Source organism: Ranitomeya imitator, chromosome 1 (genome assembly GCF_032444005.1).
Source record: "Ranitomeya imitator isolate aRanImi1 chromosome 1, aRanImi1.pri, whole genome shotgun sequence".
Classification (NCBI taxonomy): Eukaryota; Metazoa; Chordata; class Amphibia; order Anura; family Dendrobatidae; genus Ranitomeya; species Ranitomeya imitator.
Window position 1 is genome coordinate 535737722 of NC_091282.1, and position 22596 is coordinate 535760317.

Sequence of the window (22596 nt, forward strand, 5' to 3'; positions counted from 1 at the left end):
CCTTTATTGAGTGTGTCTTGGTAATTGCCAATAATTTCCATCTGTTGTCTATTTCATTTGCACAACAGCATGTGAAATTGATTGTCAAACAGTGTTGCATCCCAAGTGGACAGTTTGATTTCACAGAAGTTTGATTTACTTGGAGTTATATTCTGTTGTTTAAGTGTTCCCTTTATTTTTTTGATCAGTGTATATTATATATAGATTGTAGGATGTCACGATCTTTGGCAGCTGGTAGAGTACACACAGGGATGAAGATCTAGTGTCCCAGTGAGCGGTTTATTAAAAATCCATAAATGATCATGGCTCACAAATGGAAACAGCCTTTTCTCTGCACAAAGGTGTGACAAAAGAAAAAAAAACCTGTTCCCATAGCAGATATGGGCACACCTGCTTAGAACAAAGTCCACTCTCTTCCACTGGTAGAGACTGATTAACACAATAAGGTCCTTTTCTCCTCCCACACATAGACAGCTCAGCTGTCTTATAAAGCACCTGGAAAACTTGGACTGGAGATATGGGAGCGACGATTCCCACCCGAGCTCTTCTCTTTGCTCCTAAAACCCGGACCCAAAATCCAGTCCCATTATAAAATTCTCAGCAACCTATTGTTGCTAAAACCTCATCTCGGGGACTTACACCTCCAAGGCTAATCACTGTGCTGACACATTCGTCCTATCCAAAACTTTACAACCTGCTTTCCTACATAATAAATACACATATACTGTTATACAGAACAGACCTAAAGTTTGGACACACCTTCTCATTTAAAGATTTTTCTGTATTTTCATGACTATAAAAATTGTACATTCACACTGAAGGCATCAAAACTATGAATTAACACATGTGGAATTATCTACTTAACAAAAAGTGTGAAACAACTGAAATTATGTCTTATATTCTAGGTTCTTCAAAGTAGCCACCTTTTGCTTTGATGACTGCTTTGCACACTCCTGGCATTCTCTTGATGAGCTTCAAGAGGTAGTCACCGGGAATGGTTTTCAATTCACAGCTGTGCCCTGTCAGGTTTAATAGTGGGATTTCTTGCCTAATAAATGGGATTTGGACCATCAGTTGCGTTGTGCAGAAGTCTGGTGGATACACAGCTGATAGTCCTACTGAATAGACTGTTAGAATTTGTATTATGGCAAGAAAAAAGCAGCAAGAAAAACGAGTGGCCATCATTACTTTAAGAAATGAAGGTCAGTCAGTCCGAAAAATTGGGAAAACTTTGAAAGTGTCCCTAAGTGCAGTGGCAAAAACCATCAAGCGCTACAAAGAAACTGGCTCACATGAGGAAAGGAAGACGAAGAGTCACCTCTGCTTCTGAGGATATGTTTATCCGAGTCACCAGCCTCAGAAATCGCAGGTTAACAGCAGCTCAGATTAGAGACCAGGTCAATGCCACACAGAGTTCTAGCAGCAGACACATCTCTACAACAATTGTTAAGAGGAGACTTTGTGCAGCAGGCCTTCATGGTAAAATAGCTGCTAGGAAACCACTGCTAAGGACAGGCAACAAGCAGAAGAGACTTGTTTGGGCTAAAGAACACAAGGAATGGACATTAGACCAGTGGAAATCTGTGCTTTGGTCTGATAAGTCCAAATTTGAGATCTTTGCTTCCAACCACCGTGTCTTTGTGCGATGCAGAAAAGGTGAACGGATGGACTCTACATGCCTGGTTCCCACCGTGAAGCATGGAGGAGGAGGTGTGATGGTGTGGGGGTGCTTTGCTGGTGACAATGTTGGGGATTTATTCAAAATTGAAGGCATACTGAACCAGCATGGCTACCACAGTATCTTGCAGCAGCATGCTATTCCATCCGGTTTGCATTTAGTTGGACATAATTTATTTTTCAACAGGACAATGACACCAAACACACCTCCAGGCTGTGTAAGGGCTATTTGACCAAGAAGGAGAGTAATGGGGTGTTACTCCAGATGACCTGGCCTCCACAGTCACCAGATCTGAACCCAATCGAGATGGTTTGGGGTGAGCTGGACCGCAGAGTGAAGGCAAAAGGGCCAACAAGTGCTAAGCATCTCTGGGAACTCCTTCAAGATTGTTGGAAGACCATTCCCGGGGACTACCTCTTGAAGCTCATCAAGAGAATGCCAAAAGTGTGCAAAGCAGTCATCAAAGCAAAAGGTGGCTACTTTGAAGAACCTAGAATATAAGTCATAATTTCAGTTGTTTCACACTTTTTTGCTAAGTATATCATTCCACATGTGTTAATTCATAGTTTTGATGCCTTCAGTGTGAATGTACAATTTTCATAGTCATGAAAATACATAATCTTTAAATGAGAAGGTGTGTCCAAACTTTTGGTCTGTACTGTATATACATATATACACACCACATATTTAACTAAATATACATATATATTCAGTACTTTTTTTTACAAAAGATCCAAGTGTCTATCAGAATACTGGCTCTTCACACATAATGGGGTTACATCTCTAGACAATTGATGTTCCGCTTTGCATCATATGTACCATGTAGGGCACTTTGGCATACAACCCCCAATTCCCTACCTTAGCTACTGATTTATTCAGATTACCTCCATTTTATATACAAGCTAGTAATAAAGTGATGTTAGCAATGCAGAATGCAATAGCAAGTGTTGTCCATTCTATGTAACAGTTTTCGGAAGGTCTGTGGCAGCAGAATGATGTTCTGAAGGTCTCAGCAGAGACACTACTATGCCTAGTCCTGGCTGTCTACTGACATCTGCTGGAGCTTTTGAAATATGGAAAACAAAGGTATGAAAGATCTGGCACTTAAGCTGAGGAAAGTATTGGCAATTTGCCATTGTCTCCCTTATTATTTAATTTTAGGTTTGTAATTAATGACCGCCACATGCTAAAAAAGAAACCCAGTTAAAAATGCTGACGATTGTGCAGCGGGATAGCAAAACTCCTCCTGTTAATTGGCATCCTTAACATACTTTCAGGACAAGAATGTTCGTTAAAACAGATTATCTATAAAGAAAATGCAAATACAGCAATCTCTTTTTACTTAGAAGCTATTTTAATGTATCTCCTCTTATCAAAGATTACAGAAGACTTTTTCTTTTTATGGATGAAGTTTACTTTTTGATTTAAAGTTTAAGCCCAGAAATGTTCTATGGAGGATCAGTGCCGTCTCACCTCCATAATGACAAGGTCTTAAAAATAAAAATAGTTTCCTATAATGGGATAGATTCCTTAGTATAACATTAGATTCAAGTACAGTATAATATAAATATATTCTTAAAGAAAATACACCTGATATTTGGATTTTTTTGGAGGAAGGGAGCTATGTATAACATATTTTCTGAAGTTAGAAAATTTGTCATTGGATAAGGGATTTTTTTTGCAGATTTTTTATCCCTTTAGAAAATTGCACTCAACCCTATTACAGGATCTTGCGGTGGGTCGAGGTTGCTGCATGATAACTGCCAAAAAGTTACAGCAGAAGAGAGCCTCATTTAAAGTTGAAACTTGCAGTTAGGAAAATACATATTGGTTAATTCAGAAATAACTTGGTATTAAAATGTATAATGCTTAAAATGCATTATTCATATTACCTATGTGCCAAATAATATAGCCTCATTCAGATATCTAGGTTTTGTTTTTGCGGCATATGGGACAAGACCATCCATTTTTTATCAATGTGCTAAATCCCTTTTCGATCAGTTTTCATTTTTACCATCAGTGTGTCATCCATTTTTCTCCTATGTAAAAAAAAAAATTCTCATACCCATTCCATAGTAATAAACAAACACCAGTAGGATAACATACGGGTGGTGTCTGAGTGCTATCCGTTTTTGTTTTTTTTTTCACTTAAATGGGTGAGTTTGATCTGCAAATCGGATCAGACAAAAGACTATTATTTTTTTGTAGAAAATCAATCCGCCAGAAAGAACAGATGTGTGAACGTATTTCTAGACTATAATGGATAGATGTTTTATCTGTGAAATATGCAAACTACCTCTTCAAAGAGAAAGAGGACTTGAATTCTAGCACCACCTATTGGAAGTAGAAATCCTAAAAGTTAATATCAACCCTTTAACAAGCCTTAGTTACCATATGACTTAGGATAAAGGACAAACCAGAATCTCAATGTGCAGGCATGTTTTGCAGCGTGTTGCACCTCCTCAAAGTATGAGATTTGATTTGTCTGCATGAGATGTGACGCTAGTCACAATCCACGGACAGGCTGTGAGTCAGCGAAGTAAGACATTTCGGGGTCAATACCAAAAGAGCATGTAGTGTTATGAAAGGTAATTCAGTACCACAATGGACATAGAGATCAGCGCACATACAGTGACCTGGCAATAACCCAAAAAACAAGAACGAGCTCTGAGACGTGGGAACTCTGTTGACCGCAATCCCTAATCCTTTCCAACCACACTAAAGGCAGCCGTGGATTGCGCCTAACGCTCCCTATGCAACTCGGCACGGCCTGAGAAACTAGGTAGCCTGAAGATAGAAAATAAGCCTACCTTGCCTCAGAGAAATACCCCAAAGGAAAAGGCAGCCCCCACATATAATGACTGTGAGTTAAGATGAAAAGACAAACGTAGAGATGAAATAGATTTAGCAAAGTGAGGCCCAACTTTCTGAACAGAGCGAGGATAGGAAAGGTAACTTTGCGGTCAACACAAAACCCTACAAACACCACGCAAAGGGAGGCAAAAAGACCCTCCGTACCGAACTAACGGCACGGAGGTACACCCTCTGCGTCCCAGAGCTACCAGCAAGCAGTAAAAACAAATTGACAAGCTGGACAGAAAAAAACAGCAAACAAATAGCAAAGAGGAACTTAGCTATGCAGAGCAGCAGGCCACAGGAACGATCCAGGAGGAAACAGGTCCAATACTAGAACATTGACAGGAGGCCAGGATCAAAGCACTAGGTGGAGTTAAATAGAGCAGCACCTAACGACTTCACCACATCACCTGAGGAAGGAAACTCAGAAGCCGCAGTACCACTTTCCTCCACCAACGGAAGCTCACAGAGAGAACCAGCCGAAGTACCACTTGTGACCACAGGAGGGAGCTCCGCCACAGAATTCACAACAGTACCCCCCCTTGAGGAGGGGTCACCGAACCCTCACCAGAGCTCCCAGGACGACCAGGATGAGCCATATGAAAGGCACGAACAAGATCGGGAGCATGGACATCAGAGGCAAAGACCCAGGAATTATCTTCCTGAGCATAACCCTTCCACTTAACCAGATACTGGAGTTTCCGCCTTGAAACACGAGAATCCAAAATCTTCTCCACAATATACTCCAACTCCCCCTCCACCAAAACCGGGGCAGGAGGATCAACAGATGGAACCACAGGTGCCACGTATCTCCGCAACAATGACCTATGGAATACGTTATGTATGGAAAAAGAATCTGGAAGGGTCAGACGAAAAGACACAGGATTAAGAACCTCAGAAATCCTATACGGACCAATAAAACGAGGTTTAAACTTAGGAGAGGAAACCTTCATAGGAATATGACGAGAAGATAACCAAACCAAGTCCCCAACCCGAAGTCGGGGACCCACACAGCGTCTGCGATTAGCGAAACGTTGAGCCTTCTCCTGGGACAAAGTCAAATTGTCCACTACATGAGTCCAAATCTGCTGCAACCTGTCCACCACAGTATCCACACCAGGACAGTCCGAAGACTCAACCTGCCCTGAAGAGAAACGAGGATGGAACCCAGAGTTGCAGAAAAACGGTGAAACCAAGGTAGCCGAGCTGGCCCGATTATTAAGGGCGAACTCAGCCAAAGGCAAAAAGGACACCCAGTCATCCTGATCAGCGGAAAAAAAGCATCTCAGATATGTTTCCAAGGTCTGATTGGTTCGTTCGGTCTGGCCATTAGTCTGAGGATGGAAAGCCGAGGAAAAAGACAAGTCAATGCCCATCCTACCACAAAAGGCTCGCCAAAACCTCGAAACAAACTGGGAACCTCTGTCAGAAACGATATTCTCTGGAATGCCATGTAAACGAACCACATGCTGGAAAAACAATGGCACCAAATCAGAGGAGGAAGGCAATTTAGACAAGGGTACCAAATGGACCATCTTAGAGAAGCGATCACAGACCACCCAAATGACTGACCTCTTTTGAGAGACGGGAAGATCTGAAATAAAATCCATAGAGATATGTGTCCAAGGCCTCTTCGGGACGGGCAAGGGCAAAAGCAACCCACTGGCACGAGAACAGCAGGGCTTAGCCCGAGCACAAATCCCACAGGACTGCACAAAAGTACGCACATCCCGCGACAGAGATGGCCACCAAAAGGATCTAGCCACTAACTCTCTGGTACCAAAGATTCCAGGATGACCAGCCAACACCGAACAATGAACCTCAGAGACAACTTTATTCGTCCACCTATCAGGGACAAACAGTTTCTCCGCTGGGCAACGATCAGGTTTATTAGCCTGAAATTTTTGCAGCACCCGCTGCAAATCAGGGGAGATGGCAGACACAATTACTCCCTCTTTGAGGATACCCGCCGGCTCAGATACACCCGGAGAGTCGGGCACAAAACTCTTAGACAGAGCATCCGCCTTCACATTTTTAGAGCCCGGAAGGTATGAAATCACAAAGTCAAAACGGGCAAAAAACAACGACCAACGAGCTTGTCTAGGATTCAACCGCTTGGCGGACTCGAGATAAGTCAAGTTCTTATGATCAGTCAAGACCACCACGCGATGCTTAGCTCCTTCAAGCCAATGACGCCACTCCTCGAATGCCCACTTCATGGCCAGCAACTCTCGATTGCCCACATCATAATTTCGCTCAGCAGGCGAAAACTTCCTGGAAAAGAAGGCGCATGGTTTCATCACCGAGCAATCAGAACTTCTCTGCGACAAAACAGCCCCTGCTCCAATCTCAGAAGCATCAACCTCGACCTGGAACGGAAGCGAAACATCTGGTTGACACAACACAGGGGCAGAAGAAAAACGACGCTTCAACTCTTGAAAAGCTTCCACCGCAGCAGAAGACCAATTGACCAAATCAGCACCTTTCTTGGTCAAATCGGTCAATGGTTTGGCAATACTAGAAAAATTGCAGATGAAGCGGCGATAAAAATTAGCAAAGCCCAGGAACTTTTGCAGATTTTTCCGAGATGTCGGCTGAGTCCAATTATGGATGGCTTGGACCTTAACAGGGTCTATCTCGATAGTAGAAGGGGAAAAGATGAACCCCAAAAATGAAACCTTCTGAACACCAAAGAGACACTTTGATCCCTTCACAAACAAAGAATTAGCACGCAGGACCTGAAACACCGTTCTGACCTGCTTCACATGAGACTCCCAATCATCCGAGAAGATCAAAATGTCATCTAAGTACACAATCAGGAATTTATCCAGGTACTCTCGGAAGATGTCATGCATAAAGGACTGAAACACTGATGGAGCATTGGCAAGTCCGAATGGCATTACTAGATACTCAAAATGGCCCTCGGGCGTATTAAATGCAGTTTTCCACTCATCGCCTCGCTTAATACGCACAAGATTATACGCACCACGAAGATCTATCTTGGTGAACCAACTAGCCCCCTTAATCCGAGCAAACAAATCAGATAATAATGGCAAGGGGTACTGAAATTTAACCGTGATCTTATTTAGAAGGCGGTAATCTATACAAGGTCTCAGTGAACCATCCTTCTTGGCTACAAAAAAGAACCCTGCTCCTAATGGCGACGATGACGGGCGAATATGCCCCTTCTCCAAAGACTCCTTCACATAACTCCGCATAGCGGCGTGCTCAGGCACAGATAAATTAAACAGTCGACCTTTTGGGAATTTACTACCAGGAATCAAATCGATAGCACAATCACAATCCCTATGCAGAGGTAGAGTATCGGACTTGGGCTCATCAAATAAATCCCGATAATCAGACAAGAACTCAGGAACCTCAGAAGGGGTGGATGATGAAATAGTCAGAAATGGGACATCACCATGTACCCCCTGACAACCCCAGCTGGACACAGACAACATGGATTTCCAATCTAATACTGGATTATGGACTTGTAGCCATGGCAATCCCAACACGACCACATCATGCAGATTATGCAACACCAGAAAGCGAATAACCTCCTGATGTGCAGGAGCCATGCACATGGTCAGCTGGGTCCAGTACTGAGGCTTATTCTTGGCCAAAGGCGTAGCATCAATTCCTCTCAATGGAATAGGACACTGCAAGGGCTCCAAGAAAAACCCACAACGCCTAGCATACTCCAAGTCCATCAAATTCAGAGCAGCGCCTGAGTCCACAAATGCCATGACAGAATACGATGACAAAGAGCAGATCAAGGTAACAGACAGAAGAAATTTTGACTGTACCGTACCAATGGTGGCAGACCTAGCGAACCGCTTAGTGCGCTTAGGACAATCAGAGATAGCATGAGTGGAATCACCACAGTAGAAACACAGCCCATTCAGACGTCTGTGTTCTTGCCGTTCAACTCTGGTCAAAGTCCTATCGCACTGCATAGGCTCAGGTAATACCGCCAAATGGTGCACAGATTTACGCTCGCGCAAGCGTCGACCGATCTGAATGGCAAAAGACATAGACATAGACATAGACTCATTCAGACCAGCAGGCATAGGAAATCCCACCATGACATCCTTAAGGGCTTCAGAGAGACCTTTTCTGAAAATAGCTGCGAGCGCACCTTCATTCCACTGAGTGAGTACGGACCACTTTCTAAATTTCTGACAATATACCTCTATTTCTTCCTGACCCTGACACAGAGCCAGCAAATTCTTCTCTGCCTGATCCACAGAATTAGGCTCATCGTACAGCAATCCGAGCGCCAGGAAAAATGCATCGATATTACTTAATGCAGGATCTCCTGACGCAAGAGAAAATGCCCAGTCTTGAGGGTCGCCACGCAAAAAAGAAATAACGATCCTAACTTGTTGAACTGGGTCACCAGAGGAGCGAGGTTTCAAAGCCAGAAATAGTTTACAATTATTTTTGAAACTCAGAAATTTAGTTCTATCTCCAAAAAACAAATCAGGAATAGGAATTCTCGGTTCTAACATAGAATTCTGAACCACAAAGTCTTGAATACTTTGTACTCTTGCCGTGAGCTGATCCACACATGAAGACAGACCATTAATGTCCATTGCTACACCTGTGTCCTGAACCACCCAAATGTCTAGGGGAAAAAAAAGGCAAAACACAGTGCAAAGAAAAAAAAATGGTCTCAGAACTTCTTTTTTCCCTCTATTGGGAATCATTAGTACTTTTGGCCTCCTGAAAGGTAATTCAGTACCACAATGGACATAGAGATCAGCGCACATACAGTGACCTGGCAATAACCCAAAAAACAAGAACGAGCTCTGAGACGTGGGAACTCTGTTGACCGCAATCCCTAATCCTTTCCAACCACGCTAAAGGCAGCCGTGGATTGCGCCTAACACTCCCTATGCAATTCGGCACGGCCTGAGAAACTAGCTAGCCTGAAGATAGAAAATAAGCCTACCTTGCCTCAGAGAAATACCCCAAAGGAAAAGGCAGCCCCCACATATAATGACTGTGAGTTAAGATGAAAAGACAAACGTAGAGATGAAATAGATTTAGCAAAGTGAGGCCCAACTTTCTGAACAGAGCGAGGATAGGAAAGGTAACTTTGCGGTCAACATAAAACCCTACAAACACCACGCAAAGGGGGCAAAAAGACCCTCCGTACCGAACTAACGGCACGGAGGTACACCCTCTGCGTCCCAGAGCTACCAGCAAGCAGTAAAAACAAATTGACAAACTGGACAGAAAAAAACAGCAAACAAATAGCAAAGAGGAACTTAGCTATGCAGAGCAGCAGGCCACAGGAACGATCCAGGAGGAAACAGGTCCAATACTAGAACATTGACAGGAGGCCAGGATCAAAGCACTAGGTGGAGTTAAATAGAGCAGCACCTAACGACTTCACCACATCACCTGAGGAAGGAAACTCAGAAGCCGCAGTACCACTTTCCTCCACCAACGGAAGCTCACAGAGAGAACCAGCCGAAGTACCACTTGTGACCACAGGAGGGAGCTCCGCCACAGAATTCACAACAATGTAGTAAACCAAGGGAAAATATGAAGTTGTAAGCCAGGTCACTTGCCAGGGTCAGAATACCAGAGAAATACTTTCCCCATGCTCGATGCCTCGGGGTGATCCTCGACGCTGCCATCTCTTTCAAGCCACATATCCAAGCCCTTGCCTCCTCCTGCCGTCTCAAACTCAAAAATATTTCCCGGATCCGCGCATTACTTGACCATGAAACCACAAAAACACTAGTGCTTTCCCTTATCATCTCCCGCTTTGACTACTGTAACCTCCTACTCTCTGGCCTCTTCTCTAGAACTCTGGCACCACTCCAACCCATCCTACACTCTGCTGCCCGACTAATCCACCTGTCTCCCCGCTATTCCCCAGCCTATCCTCTCTGCCAAGCCCTTCACTGGCTTCCTATTGTCCAGAGGGTCCAGTTCAAAACCCTAACTATGACGTACAAAGTCATCCACAACCTATCTCCTCCATACATCTGCAAGATGGTCTCCCGGTACTTACCTACACACAACCTTCGATCCTCTAAAAATCTCCTCCACTACGCTCCTCTCATCTCTTCTTCCTACAACTGCATCCAAGACTTCTCCTGTGCTTCCCCATACTCTGGAACTTTCTACCCCAACACATCAGACTCTCACCTACCATAGAAACCTTCAAAAAGAACCTGAAGACCCACCTCTTGTGACAAGCCTACAGGCTGCAGTGATCCTCTGTCTGCTGAACCGCTGCACAACTAACTCTACTCTTTTCTAGTGTATCCTCACCCATCCTCTGTAGACTGTGAGCCCTCGCGGGCAGGGTCCTCTCTCCTTCTGTACTTGTGTATGCCTTGTTTTTGCTCATGTTTATTGCACTTGTCTATATTTGCCCCTTTTCACATGTAAAGCGCCATGGTAAAACGGTGCTATTAAAATCTCAAATAATAATAATAAAAAAAATAGCAGATAAGCAAAGGGGCAATAACAAATACGGGCAGTCAGAACATGGTCCTAAGGTCAGCAGCACAATATCAGATGCAAAGGGGCAATAATAAACGGGTAATCTGAACACTGTCCAAAGATCAGCAGCAGAATATCAGATGCAAAGGGGCAATGACAAATGAGTAGTCTGAACATAGTCAAAGGTCAGCAGCAGAAGGTCAGAACTTACAGCACAGGGACCAGGCGCCACACACCAGAGAGCACAGGCTTAGAATAAACTTTGGATTGGCAGTGATCTGGGCCAGACAGCTCACCTACATAGCAGGACAATTGCTAAGAACAGGGAGCACCTGTGGAAATCTCTGCACCTTCAAGTCTTAGATAGATCAACCGAGCTGTCTATCAAAGCATCGACAGCTCAGCACGCCCCAGCACAGGATAGGATAACAGAGCTGTCCATCACTGAGCCCCAGACACTCTGAACAGAGGAATCGTGACATGAGAAATCCTCTGACTTGGGTCTAAAAGGTAACATGTCATGTGGCAATTCTCATTAAAGGGTTGATATTAACTTTTAGGATTGATACTTCCAACAGGTGGCACTAAAGTTCAAGTCCTCTTCCCCTCTGAAGAGACAATTTGCTTATTCAATTCCCCAGAGGAGCATTGCATGGCCTATAAGTCTCCTAACACTGGTCATATCAGGTATGTCACTTTCCATAAGGAAAATTGTTACCTCTTAGACACTTATAAAAAACATAGATAGAAAGCGTACATGGAAAACAAACGTCAACAGCATAACTTTAAGAGCACATGGATGCTGATCACTGAAAATGTTTTCATGTAATGGATGCATCTGAATTATTTGCATTGGCTCCATGTGACTCCTCAAGCTATAAAAGGGTTTAAGTACAAGCCCCTTCACTACAAAATATAGCGGCCATAAGGATGTTTTTTAGGTCTATGCTGACTTCTATAACGAAAGACAAGAATTAATTTTAATGGCAAAATTGACTTTTCTAGGTGAACACCAGATATATTACAAGTGGTTTCGATATCTATTTGAAACCTTATGGATATCCTGACACACTGTGCATTAGCCCGAAAGATGTACAGTATATTTAAACTCTAACCAATATATAAAAACTTGGATTCTCTCAGTCGCTTTTCTACATGAAAAATCAGGAAAACTGACTTGCAAAACATTTTGCTATGTTAATAAACTTCTTCCCATTTCTTGCAGAATCTGACAAGCAGATGCCTGGAGCAGCTTGATCAAAAGAAAAGCGATGTACTTGGCAACATACATCATATTGAGCAAGCTGCCACAGATCTCAAGGTATGAGGCATATCTAAAAATCAAGAAACACTGCAGGGTTACGTTCGATACACAAATGTTGTAAACTGTGCTTGTTTAGCACTGAGTTGAGGGATTCGTATTCCACGGCTTTCGAATACAATCAGTAAAATCCATTGGCTGCTCCTGACACAATTCATAATTTGATGTAATGAATGGTAGAGTCTCAGACTGAAATCCTTCAATCTCTTTCGGTCATTTCTCTGCCAATACATGCTAAAGCGCAATATTTCTGCATATACAAATAAACTAAATATTCAGTAATTTACAAAAATGCATAGCAAAAAAGATAGCAGCAAATTGTAATATATTCTAATGGGTTGTTCTAATGCTGTATGTTCAGGAGTGCAACCCTCCTGACTCCCTGGTTGCCAGGGGGCTGTGCACTTCTGAAGATTGACAGTTGGACCTGTGGCATGGTTGTGTCCAAACTGTGCGCTCTCCGAGGTTGCTAGCAAGGGTAACTTTAGCTCTGCAACATGGGAGAAGCACAAAGGCATTGAGGCTGGTTTGTTCCAGCAATCCAGCCAGATGCAGAGCACTATGAGCACTGTAGCACCGGGGTGAGAAGGCCCGCCAGCATCCAACTCCAGGACCCCACTTTTCACTTACATGCAAATATGACATTATACTCAATCACAAATTTATATAACAATTAACTGGGCAGATTGTTAGATGAATAAGATGCTGCCTTTATACAAAGTGTGTATTTTGTGCCAAGTACTGCTCATATAAGAGGGTGGTGGTCCACTCTTGCACAGTGGCCCACCGGAGGATTCAGCTTTTCGCCCGTGGGTCAGTCCAAGCTTCATTCTATTAGCATGCTGTAATTTGCATCTTTGCAGCACTTGCTCCTTCCTTACCTAAAGTATCCTGCCACTCTGAGACTGCAGGATAACTTTGACAATAAGCTGTACACTATACAACTAAAAATCCTTCCATTCTTAAAAACAAAGATGATTTTTAACCCCTTTCTGACATCGGGCTTAATAGTTTTGAACAGCTGACATAAGCCCCCACCCAACACGAGATCAGAAAAAGTGGGGACTCTACGGATATCGGAAAATGGCGCAATTTTTTTTTTAAACAAAGTTTGGAATTTTTTTCAACACTTACATAAAAAATAACCTAGACATAGTTAGTGTCTATGATCGTGTAATGGAGAATCATAATGGCAGGTCACTTTTAGCATTTAGTGAACCTAGGACAAAAGCCAAACAAAAAAACAACTGTGGAATTGCACTTTTTTTTGCAATTTCACCGCACTTGGATTTTGTCAAATTTTCCAGTAGATGATATGTTAAAACCAATGGTGTAATTCAAAAGTACATCTTGTCCTGCAAAAAATAAGCCCTCACATGGCCATATTGATGGAAAAATAAAAAGTTATGGCTCTGGGAAGAAGGGGAGCAAAAAATTAAAACGCAAAACCGAAAATACCTCCAGTCATGAATAAGAGGTAAATTGCAATTGCAAAGACAAGCACTTTGCAATTTTATTTTTAAGAACTTGAGATAACCCTATGGGATCATAATGGTTATACATTAACTCCAGCCATGACTTAATTAAAATATTAGACATGAGCCAAGAGTTGGGAAACGGACCGCAATGGTTTATAAATAATCAATAATAAATTCAGTAAACAGAGGCTCAGTCTTTAATTGACTCAAACCCCACCACAAATATTTAAATAGAGCCAACATCACCCAACCACGAGTCTGGGTGTAACCTTCCTCTAATAAAACAAGCGACAATTAAAATAAACAAAATAAAGAACTTGGGGGCGGGTGGGCCGTTGATCCCCAATCTTCAGGTTAGCAATGCTCCGTTGCTGGCCATCATGGGGGGTTAAATATCAAAATTCACCACCCCTTTCCAGCTAAGCTACCAATCCTGGGATTCCTGGCTTCTGGCAGGAAAAGATTCACCAGATGTTCCTTCTCTGCCCATCCATGAGATACCCACCAAAAACTCAGCAGGGTTTACCGTTGAAAGAACTTAGAAAACAAACAATATTAGCCACACTGATCTTATCCCTTTATACACCCAAAAAGACTTATGGTCCCATGGACCCTCTTAGTTTATTACATGGGGATTATAAAAGTATACATTAACGCCAACCATAACTTAATTAAAGTAATAGACATTAACCAAGTGTTGGGAAACTTGCCATAATGTTTTATTAAGGGTTTTAATCAACAATAAATAAACCATAATAATCAATAATAATCAATTCTGTAAACAGCAGAGAACATGGCAGAGGCCGTGTTATGGAAAATATGATGGGCTCTGTGTTAAGAACATGGGTGGGGGCTCTGTGAGGAGAATATGGGCAGAGTTCTGTGTGGAGAACATGAGCGGGGGGCTCTGTGTGGAGAATGGGGAGGACAGTGTGGCGCTTTTTTTGATGGGTGGTGACTGCCATATTTCACTAGGGCAGACAGTGTGGTGGGAATATTTTATTGGAGAGAATAGTGTGGAGACCGTGCTCTACCATTGTGGGTGCCCAAGCGCAGATAGGTAAACTGATATTAGCCTCTGCTCGCTCTTATCAATGGATCACTATCAATCAAGACAAAGAGCTGGCTTTAACCCCTTCATGACCTTGGGATTTTCCGTTTTTCCGTTTTCGTTTTTCGCTCCCCTCCTTCCCAGAGCCATAACTTTTTTATTTTTCCATCAATATGGCCATGTGAGAGCTTATTTTTTGCAAGACGAGTTGTACTTTTGAACGACATCATTGGTTTTACCTTGTCGTGTACTAGAAAACAGGAAAAAAAATTCCAAGTGTGGAGAAATTGCAAAAAAAGTGCAATCCCACACTTGTTTTTTGTTTGGCTTTTTTGCTTGGTTCACCAAATGCTAAAACCGACCTGATATTATGATTCTCCAGGTCAGTACGAGTTCATAGACTCCAAAGATGTCTAGGTTCTCTTTTATCTAAGTGGTGAAAAAAAATTCAAACTTTGCTAACTTTTGTGCAGATACGCTCTTTTGATCGCCCGTTATTGAATTTTAATGCAATGTCGCGGCGACCCAAAAAACGTAATTCTGGCGTTTCAAATTTTTTTCTCACTACGCTGTTTAGCGATCAGGTTAATGCTTTTTTTTGTTGATAGATCAGGCAATTCTGAACGCCTGACACCTAATATGTGTAGGTTTGATTTTTTTTTTTATTGTTTTATTTTGAATGGGGTGAATGGGGTGAAAGGGGGGTGTTTTAAACGTTTATATTTTTTTTTATTTTTTTCACATTTTATTTTTACTTTTTTTTTAAACTTTTGCCATGCTTCAATAGCCTACATGGGAGGCTAGAAGCTGGCACCACTGGATCGGCTCTGCTACATAGCAGCGATCATCAGATCACTGCTATGTAGCTGAAATGCAGGCTTGCTATGAGCCCCGACACAGGGTGGCGCTCACAGCAAACCTTGACCAAGTCTGAGGTGCGGAGCATTCTGGAAGAGGTTTTAATCCAGGATATCTCTGTACTTGGCTGCATTCATGTTTCCTTTAATGACAACCTGTACTTGGCTGCCACCATCATGTTTCACTGTTGGGATTGTATTGGGCAGGGGATGAGATAATAAATAACATTTCCCACATGCCAACATCAGCACAATTTTGTTTTTATTAGGAAGCTATAATCTTTGATCTGCAGTGAACTCAGAACTACAGTGCTGAGGTCATCGCAGTTCAGCCTGGCTGGGAACGCAGCCTCAGTGACCGGCGATAACCTCGAAAAAGTCAAAACTGGTCACTGATGCTGCGCTTGCAGCAGCTCATTCATCAGTGGTTCTCAGCCTGGACAGTTGCAACTTGGCACCATCCAGGTTGAAAACTGTTTATCCCCAGACATGGATTACGGTGTGGGACAGAATAACGGACACGTGTTATTTTTTATTTTTGTTTTATTACAGGAGACAAGGGCTTTAATGGAATGGACGTTAGGTGAATATAACTGTGTTTGTTATTTTTAAATAAAATAAGGAAAAGTGTGGTTTGTTTTATTAGAAATAAAACAAAACAACTTTATTCTGGCCTTGTCTTTATTTACCATATAACTATAGGATTAGTAATGGATAGGTGTCTTATAAATGTGCCTTTGATGGGTGGCTTGGGGCTGGTATTTTTAGGCTGGAGGGGTCAATAACCAGCCTGATAATACCAGCATTCCGCTGTCTGCTTTAGCAAAGCTGGTTGTCAAAAATGGGGTGGACCCCACGCAGTTTTTTAAAATTATTTTTTAAATAATTTAAAAAAAAAGCGTGTGGACCCCTCTATTCTTGATAACCAGCCTTCCTAACGCTGACAGCTGAGGGTTGCAACCCGCAGCTGTCAATTTAGTCTGTTTGGGTATCAAAAATACAGGGGAACCCACACTGGATTTTTTATATATTTATCTATAGCGCAGGCGGTGGGTGATGAATACACCCATCAGCCGCCGCCTGCTCTCACTGTTATTAGCTGCAACAGGTTTAGATTAATGGAAGTAATAGTCCCATCAGCCACCACCTACTTTCACTGTTATCAATTGAATATAACTCTCAACATTCTCCATTGATAGCGCTGATCACCAGCAGAGAATGAAGCAAGTGGTCTGGGAGCTGCGCCAATACTGGGCAGTGGGAAGAGAGAGGCCAAGTGCCAGAATAGGTGCATCTTACAGATGCGCCTTTTCTGGGGTGGCTGTGGGCAGATGTTTTTAGCCAAGGGGAGGCCAATAACCATGGACCCTCTCCAGGTATTAATATCTGCCCTCGGGAGCTCACTCCAGTTTTTTCTGTGAATTAACCCATTAATTTAACACCTAGAGCTCACAAATTTTGCACACACTCACTACTAACATTATTAGTGAGGGATATATAAAAATATAACGGATATGCAATGGTTTACTATATGTAATCCATGTCTCATATTCTGTCGGGTTTGATAAGGAGATAGCAAAAGCCGGCAATTGAATTATCGGCTTTTTTTGCTATCTAGCTCTGTATGAAATATAAATATATATATATATATAGTTGTCAATTATATATATGTATATATATATATATATATATATATATATATATATATATATAGTTATATAGTTATATATATATATATATATATATACAGTATGTGTAGACATTTTTTCTATCTATTCTATTCTAACCTGTCAGTGTGATTTTACTGTACACGGCACTGAATTGCCGGCTTTTCTATAGAACACGCAAGTCACACTGATGGTCCGTGTGGTGTGCAAGTTTTTCTTGCACCCGCAGACTTGCATTGGCGTATTTCGGGCGTAATACGGTGACAATCGCAGCATGCTGCGATTTCGTATGCATGTATAATACGGCCAAGAAAACAACGGATGATAGGAGATACCTCATAGATTAACATTGGTCTGAGTGCTATGCAATTTTTTATCGCGTAGCATCGGTCCGTATTACGGTGTAGTGTGACGCCGGCCTAACTGTACCACTGCTTCTCAGGTGCTGGTACGTGTCACACAGCTGACATCCCCGTGTGTCATCTGTAGGCACGTGTGTGGAACGTTTTGTGACCTATGCTGCTGTTAAAAATGGACATGTCAGCATGTTTTGCCCTCGAACCCACGGTGCATGGAAACACACTGACATGTGCACAGACCCATTCACTTGAAAGTGTCTTCATGTGTAAGTGTTTCCGGTACTTGTGAAAAGTGTCACCACACATACCGGAGGCCTTAGTCTGACTGATCAGTAGGGGGCTTGACCAGTTAAAGTGCCTAGGGCGGCATGAATGCCAAATACGGCCCTCCATATACCAAAGCTCCTGGCCAGGAGAGGAAACAAAAGAAAGTATACAGAATTTACAGCATGGGATGGCAGCTGAATCTTTTTGTGAGGTAAAATATTTACCTGAAACCAGAACACTACAGAGGGAATAAAGTTTTTGTTAGGGGTCTTAAAGATGCGTTCATCCAATCGCATACCTCCCAACCGTCCCTCATTGTGCGGGACTTTCCCGGATTTGACTCTTTGCCCCGCTGTCCAGCGCAGGACGCTCTCATCCCGGGAGACAGCAGGAGAACTCAGTCACACCCCCTTTTGTTAGGCCACGCCCCTTCCACATGTTCCTGAGTCTCCCAGCGTCACTGTTCAGAGAGGGAGAGAGAGGGGACACTTCTAGTTTGAGGTAACAGCCGAACACAGCCTGGGTGCCGGCGGCAATGTAAGCAGCAGACCAGTGTGAGTGGACTGGATGCCTGGCTGGTGTAATGGTGCGTGGAATGAGTGGGGCTCAGCAGTGAGGGACGGACACACTCACAGCCTCCTTTGTTTGCCTCCCCGCTCAGTGCTCACTGCTGTGTTATCTGCAGATCAGTGTGAGTGAGATCGATGACTCTGACACGTCTGTCTGTCTCCCTGGGAGAGGGTGACAACACAATGCTATTGTGGCTGCTATTCCCCCCCCCCGCATAGTCTGACACTGTAATGTAGCAGAGCTGTGTGTGTGTACAAGGTGTATGAATCGGAGCAGCGTGTGAAAGGTGTATGGAGCAGAGTCGTGTGTGTACGAGGTGTACGGAGCCGTGTGTACGAGGTGTACGGAGCGGAGCAGCGTGTGTACGAGGTGTGCGGAGCAGAGCCATGTGTGTACAAGGTATACAGAGTGGAGCAGCGTGTGCAATGTGTATGGAGCGGAGCCGTGTGTGTATAAGGTGTATGGAGCTGAGCCGTCTGTGTGCAATGTTAAATATAGGAGGACTTGGAGTTTTTAGTATAAAAATATCATTTATTAAATACAAAAATATAAAAATACAAAAGACTATGACATATTACAAACAATAATAAAGCATGGAAATATAACGAATAGTGTGATCCAAATGGTGAAAAAACGCAAAGGGGTCGAGATCCTGGACAAATAAGGGGAGCAATGCACAGTGTAACGATGCAATGAAAGGCCGTCCGGGACCCGACCTCTCTCCCCAGGGTCTCTCTTTGGGGAGAGAGGTCGGCACTACAAATACCATGGGTAATTAACCCTTTACTATGCACTGGTTGTTTCTAGGCAGCAATTGCCCTTTATGATATATGGGGTAAATATGCACGGCGGGAATCTTTTGTAAATATATGAGGAAGGAGATTATCTCTGTGATTAGGATGCATGTAGTACTGATTCCATGCCTTTCATTGCATCGTTACACTGTACATTGCTATCCTTATTTGTCCAGGATCTCGACCCCTTTGCGTTTTTTCACCATTTGGATCACACTATTCGTTATATTTCCATGCTTTATTATTGTTTGTAATATGTCATAGTCTTTTGTATTTTTATATTTTTTGTATTTAATAAATTATATTTTTAATACTAAAAACTCCAAGTCCTCCTATATTTAACATATTATAATTGAGTTAGTATTTTGTATATAGACCTTATATGCTGGTTTTTTCTATATATTTTGCTAAGTGTGTGTGCAATGTGTACGGAGTGGAGCCGTGTGTGTGCGAGGTGTACGGAGTGGATCCGTGTGTGTATGAGGTGTATGGAGCGGAGCCGTGTGTGTACGAGGTGTATGGAGCGGAGCCACATGTGCAAGGTGAATGGAGCTCAGTCATGTGTGTACGAGGTGTACGGAGCAGAGCCGCATGTGCAAGGTGTATTGAGCGGAGCCATGTGTGTACGAGATGTATGGAGAGGAGCCGTGTGTATGAGGTGTACGGAGCGGAGCTGTGTGTGTATAAGGTGTATGGAGCGGAGCCGTGTGTGTACGAAGTGTATGGAGTGGAGCCGTGTGTGTACAAGGTGTATGGGGAGGAGCCGTATGTATGAGGTGTACGGAGCGGAGCCATGTGTGTACAGAGCGGAGCCGCATGTGCAAGGTGTATGGAGCGGAGTCGTGTGTGTACAAGGTGTATGGAGCGGAGTCGCATGTGTACAGAGCGGACACTGGCTGTGTCAGATCGGAGCAGATATTGCTCCTCTCTCTGACACGGACTGGCACAGGAGACACGGAGGTCTTTATCAGTGGCATATCACAGCTGCAGCGGCGCAGCTGGATGACACCATTCAGCGCTGTGGGTGTGGAAGCTGCCGGCTGCTGCGAGGGTGCGCGGTGAAAGGTGTCTGTGTGTAGTGATGGAGAAGGCAATGATGGGGGTGGGGTAACCATGTGTGGCCAGTATACTGTACCGAGCATTATGTGTGGCCATTATTCTATACCCAGCATCGTGTGGGGCCATTATACTGTACAAAGCATAATGTGGCGCCATAATACTGTATTGACCATCACGTGGGGCAAGTATGCTGTACGCAGCATCATGTGGGGCCGTTATACAGTATGGAGCATAATGTGGCCAATGGCCATTGTACAGTATGGAGCGTCATGTGTGGCCATTATACAGTATGGAGCATCATGTGTGGCCATTATACAGTATGGAGAGTCGTGTGTGGCCATTGTACACTATGGAGCGTCGTGTGTGGCGATTGTACACTATGGAGCGTCGTGTGGGGCCATTGTACAGTATGGAGCGTCGTGTGTGGCCATTGTACAGTATGGAGCGTCGTGTGTGGCCATTGTACAGTATGGAGCGTCGTGTGTGGCCATTGTACAGTATGGAGCGTCGTGTGTGGCCATTGTACAGTATGGAGCGTCGTGTGTGGCCATATTTTTTTGTTTATAATTATTGTTTACGAAACATTGTGATCAGAAGTGCTAAATGGGTGTGGTTGGGGCATGGCTAGTTGTAAAATGGGTGTGGTCAGAGGTGTGGCCTAAAATTTGCCGCGCCGCGCTACGCGCCCCGCTGACTTTGTCCCTCTTTCCCTTCCTCGAAAGTTGGGAGGTATGTAATCGCTCGTGCTATATGCAGCCATGCTTCACAGAAATCAGTCTCTCTGCCACAGGCAGGGTTTCAAGGGAGTACTGTAATCCACTCCATCCACGATTGTTAGCTGCAGGTCCTGGCTGTAATGCACAGCCATCGCCTGCCAGGTATGTGGCTGGCTTACTGCTTGAGCTCAAACCATACACCCGCTTCCAACTTGAGCTGTAAAAAAGGTTAATTTACTTTATATTTTGATAGATTTGACATTTCTAAATGCCGCGAAACCAAGTTTTTTAATTGTTTTCTTTTCAATTAGGCAAAAGGGGGGGTGATTTGAACTTTTGTGTTTTTTTTAATATATATGTATTTTTGGTTTTAATATCCCCCTTAGGAGACTTGAAGCAGCGAGTTTTGGGAAATTCGAGTCATTTTTTTATATACTTTTGGCTTTGATATCCCCGTTAGGAGACTTGAAGCTGTAATTTTTGGAAATTCGACTCACACAGTTGATTCACAGCAGATTGATCCACTTATCTCTAGTACATGGAGAATGCATGTGAAAAAATGGCAGCTAAAACATACCATTTGTAATGCATTTGTTATTTACCCTTTGACTTACAGCCAATATGTGACTGCAGCAATTTTTGTGCAAAAAACACCAGAAATAAATGCAGCAATAACTGCAGCATTTTTTGGGAAACCTGTGTGTGAAAGCTGCGAGATTTTTCAACGTGTGTAGTACAATGCATGGCAATCACTAAGAGTAATTTATAATGTAGCAGAACATGTAACTACCGTATACAGCTCCGATATAAAATAGCAATCACCTATATATTTGCATTGCTAAATTTGACATAGGAGATTTGAAGAGAGCGGTGCACTGGAGGAAATGCGGTAAAGCATGGCAGCATAAAGTATAGCCTTAGAAAATGCATCCACTCTATTTCATTGTGTTCATTCTAGTAATTACTGCTAAAATTTGAAAGTAATTACCCAGATGTTATAGAAAGAGAAGTTGTTCAGTGCCATGTAAAGCACCATGAGGGTGCCTAACAACCAATTAAATGCCACCCTGTGTGTCACTAACAACTTTCGCACTTAACTTTCAGATATCCCCATCGAAACCATAAATCTTCCTTTGCTTGTTTATCCAATCGCAATAATTGAAGTACATATGTCCATTTACTACCTTCAGATTTAAAGGGGTTGACCATGTTATTGTTATTTTAGCAATGATTTTGTGGTACTTGCTAATATATAAGTATTCCAAGTTTTCGTTACCTCTTGGTAATGCAAACTGCACAGCTCTAGGGATCTCAAAATGTCTGCTGATGGAGGAGTTTGTGACCAGACCCGGCCATCAGCCTCCTCAAATTGAAACCCACTTCTCATTAATGTTGTTTTTTCAATTGGAGGAAGTTGATGTACAGGTCTGATCACATACTCCTCCATCAGCAGCCATT

The 22596-nt window shown here is 43.1% G+C and overlaps 1 protein-coding gene across 1 annotated transcript in view; it reads left to right on the forward strand.

Annotated features, from left to right (window-relative positions):
• The window catches only part of TRIM14 (tripartite motif containing 14), a 100084-nt gene that overhangs the window by 9734 nt on the left and 67754 nt on the right, over nucleotides 1–22596 (forward strand). Inside the window, exon 2 of the mRNA XM_069767588.1 lies at nucleotides 12225–12320. Coding sequence (XP_069623689.1) covers nucleotides 12225–12320 — 96 coding nt within the window. The remainder of the gene's footprint in view (nucleotides 1–12224; nucleotides 12321–22596) is intronic.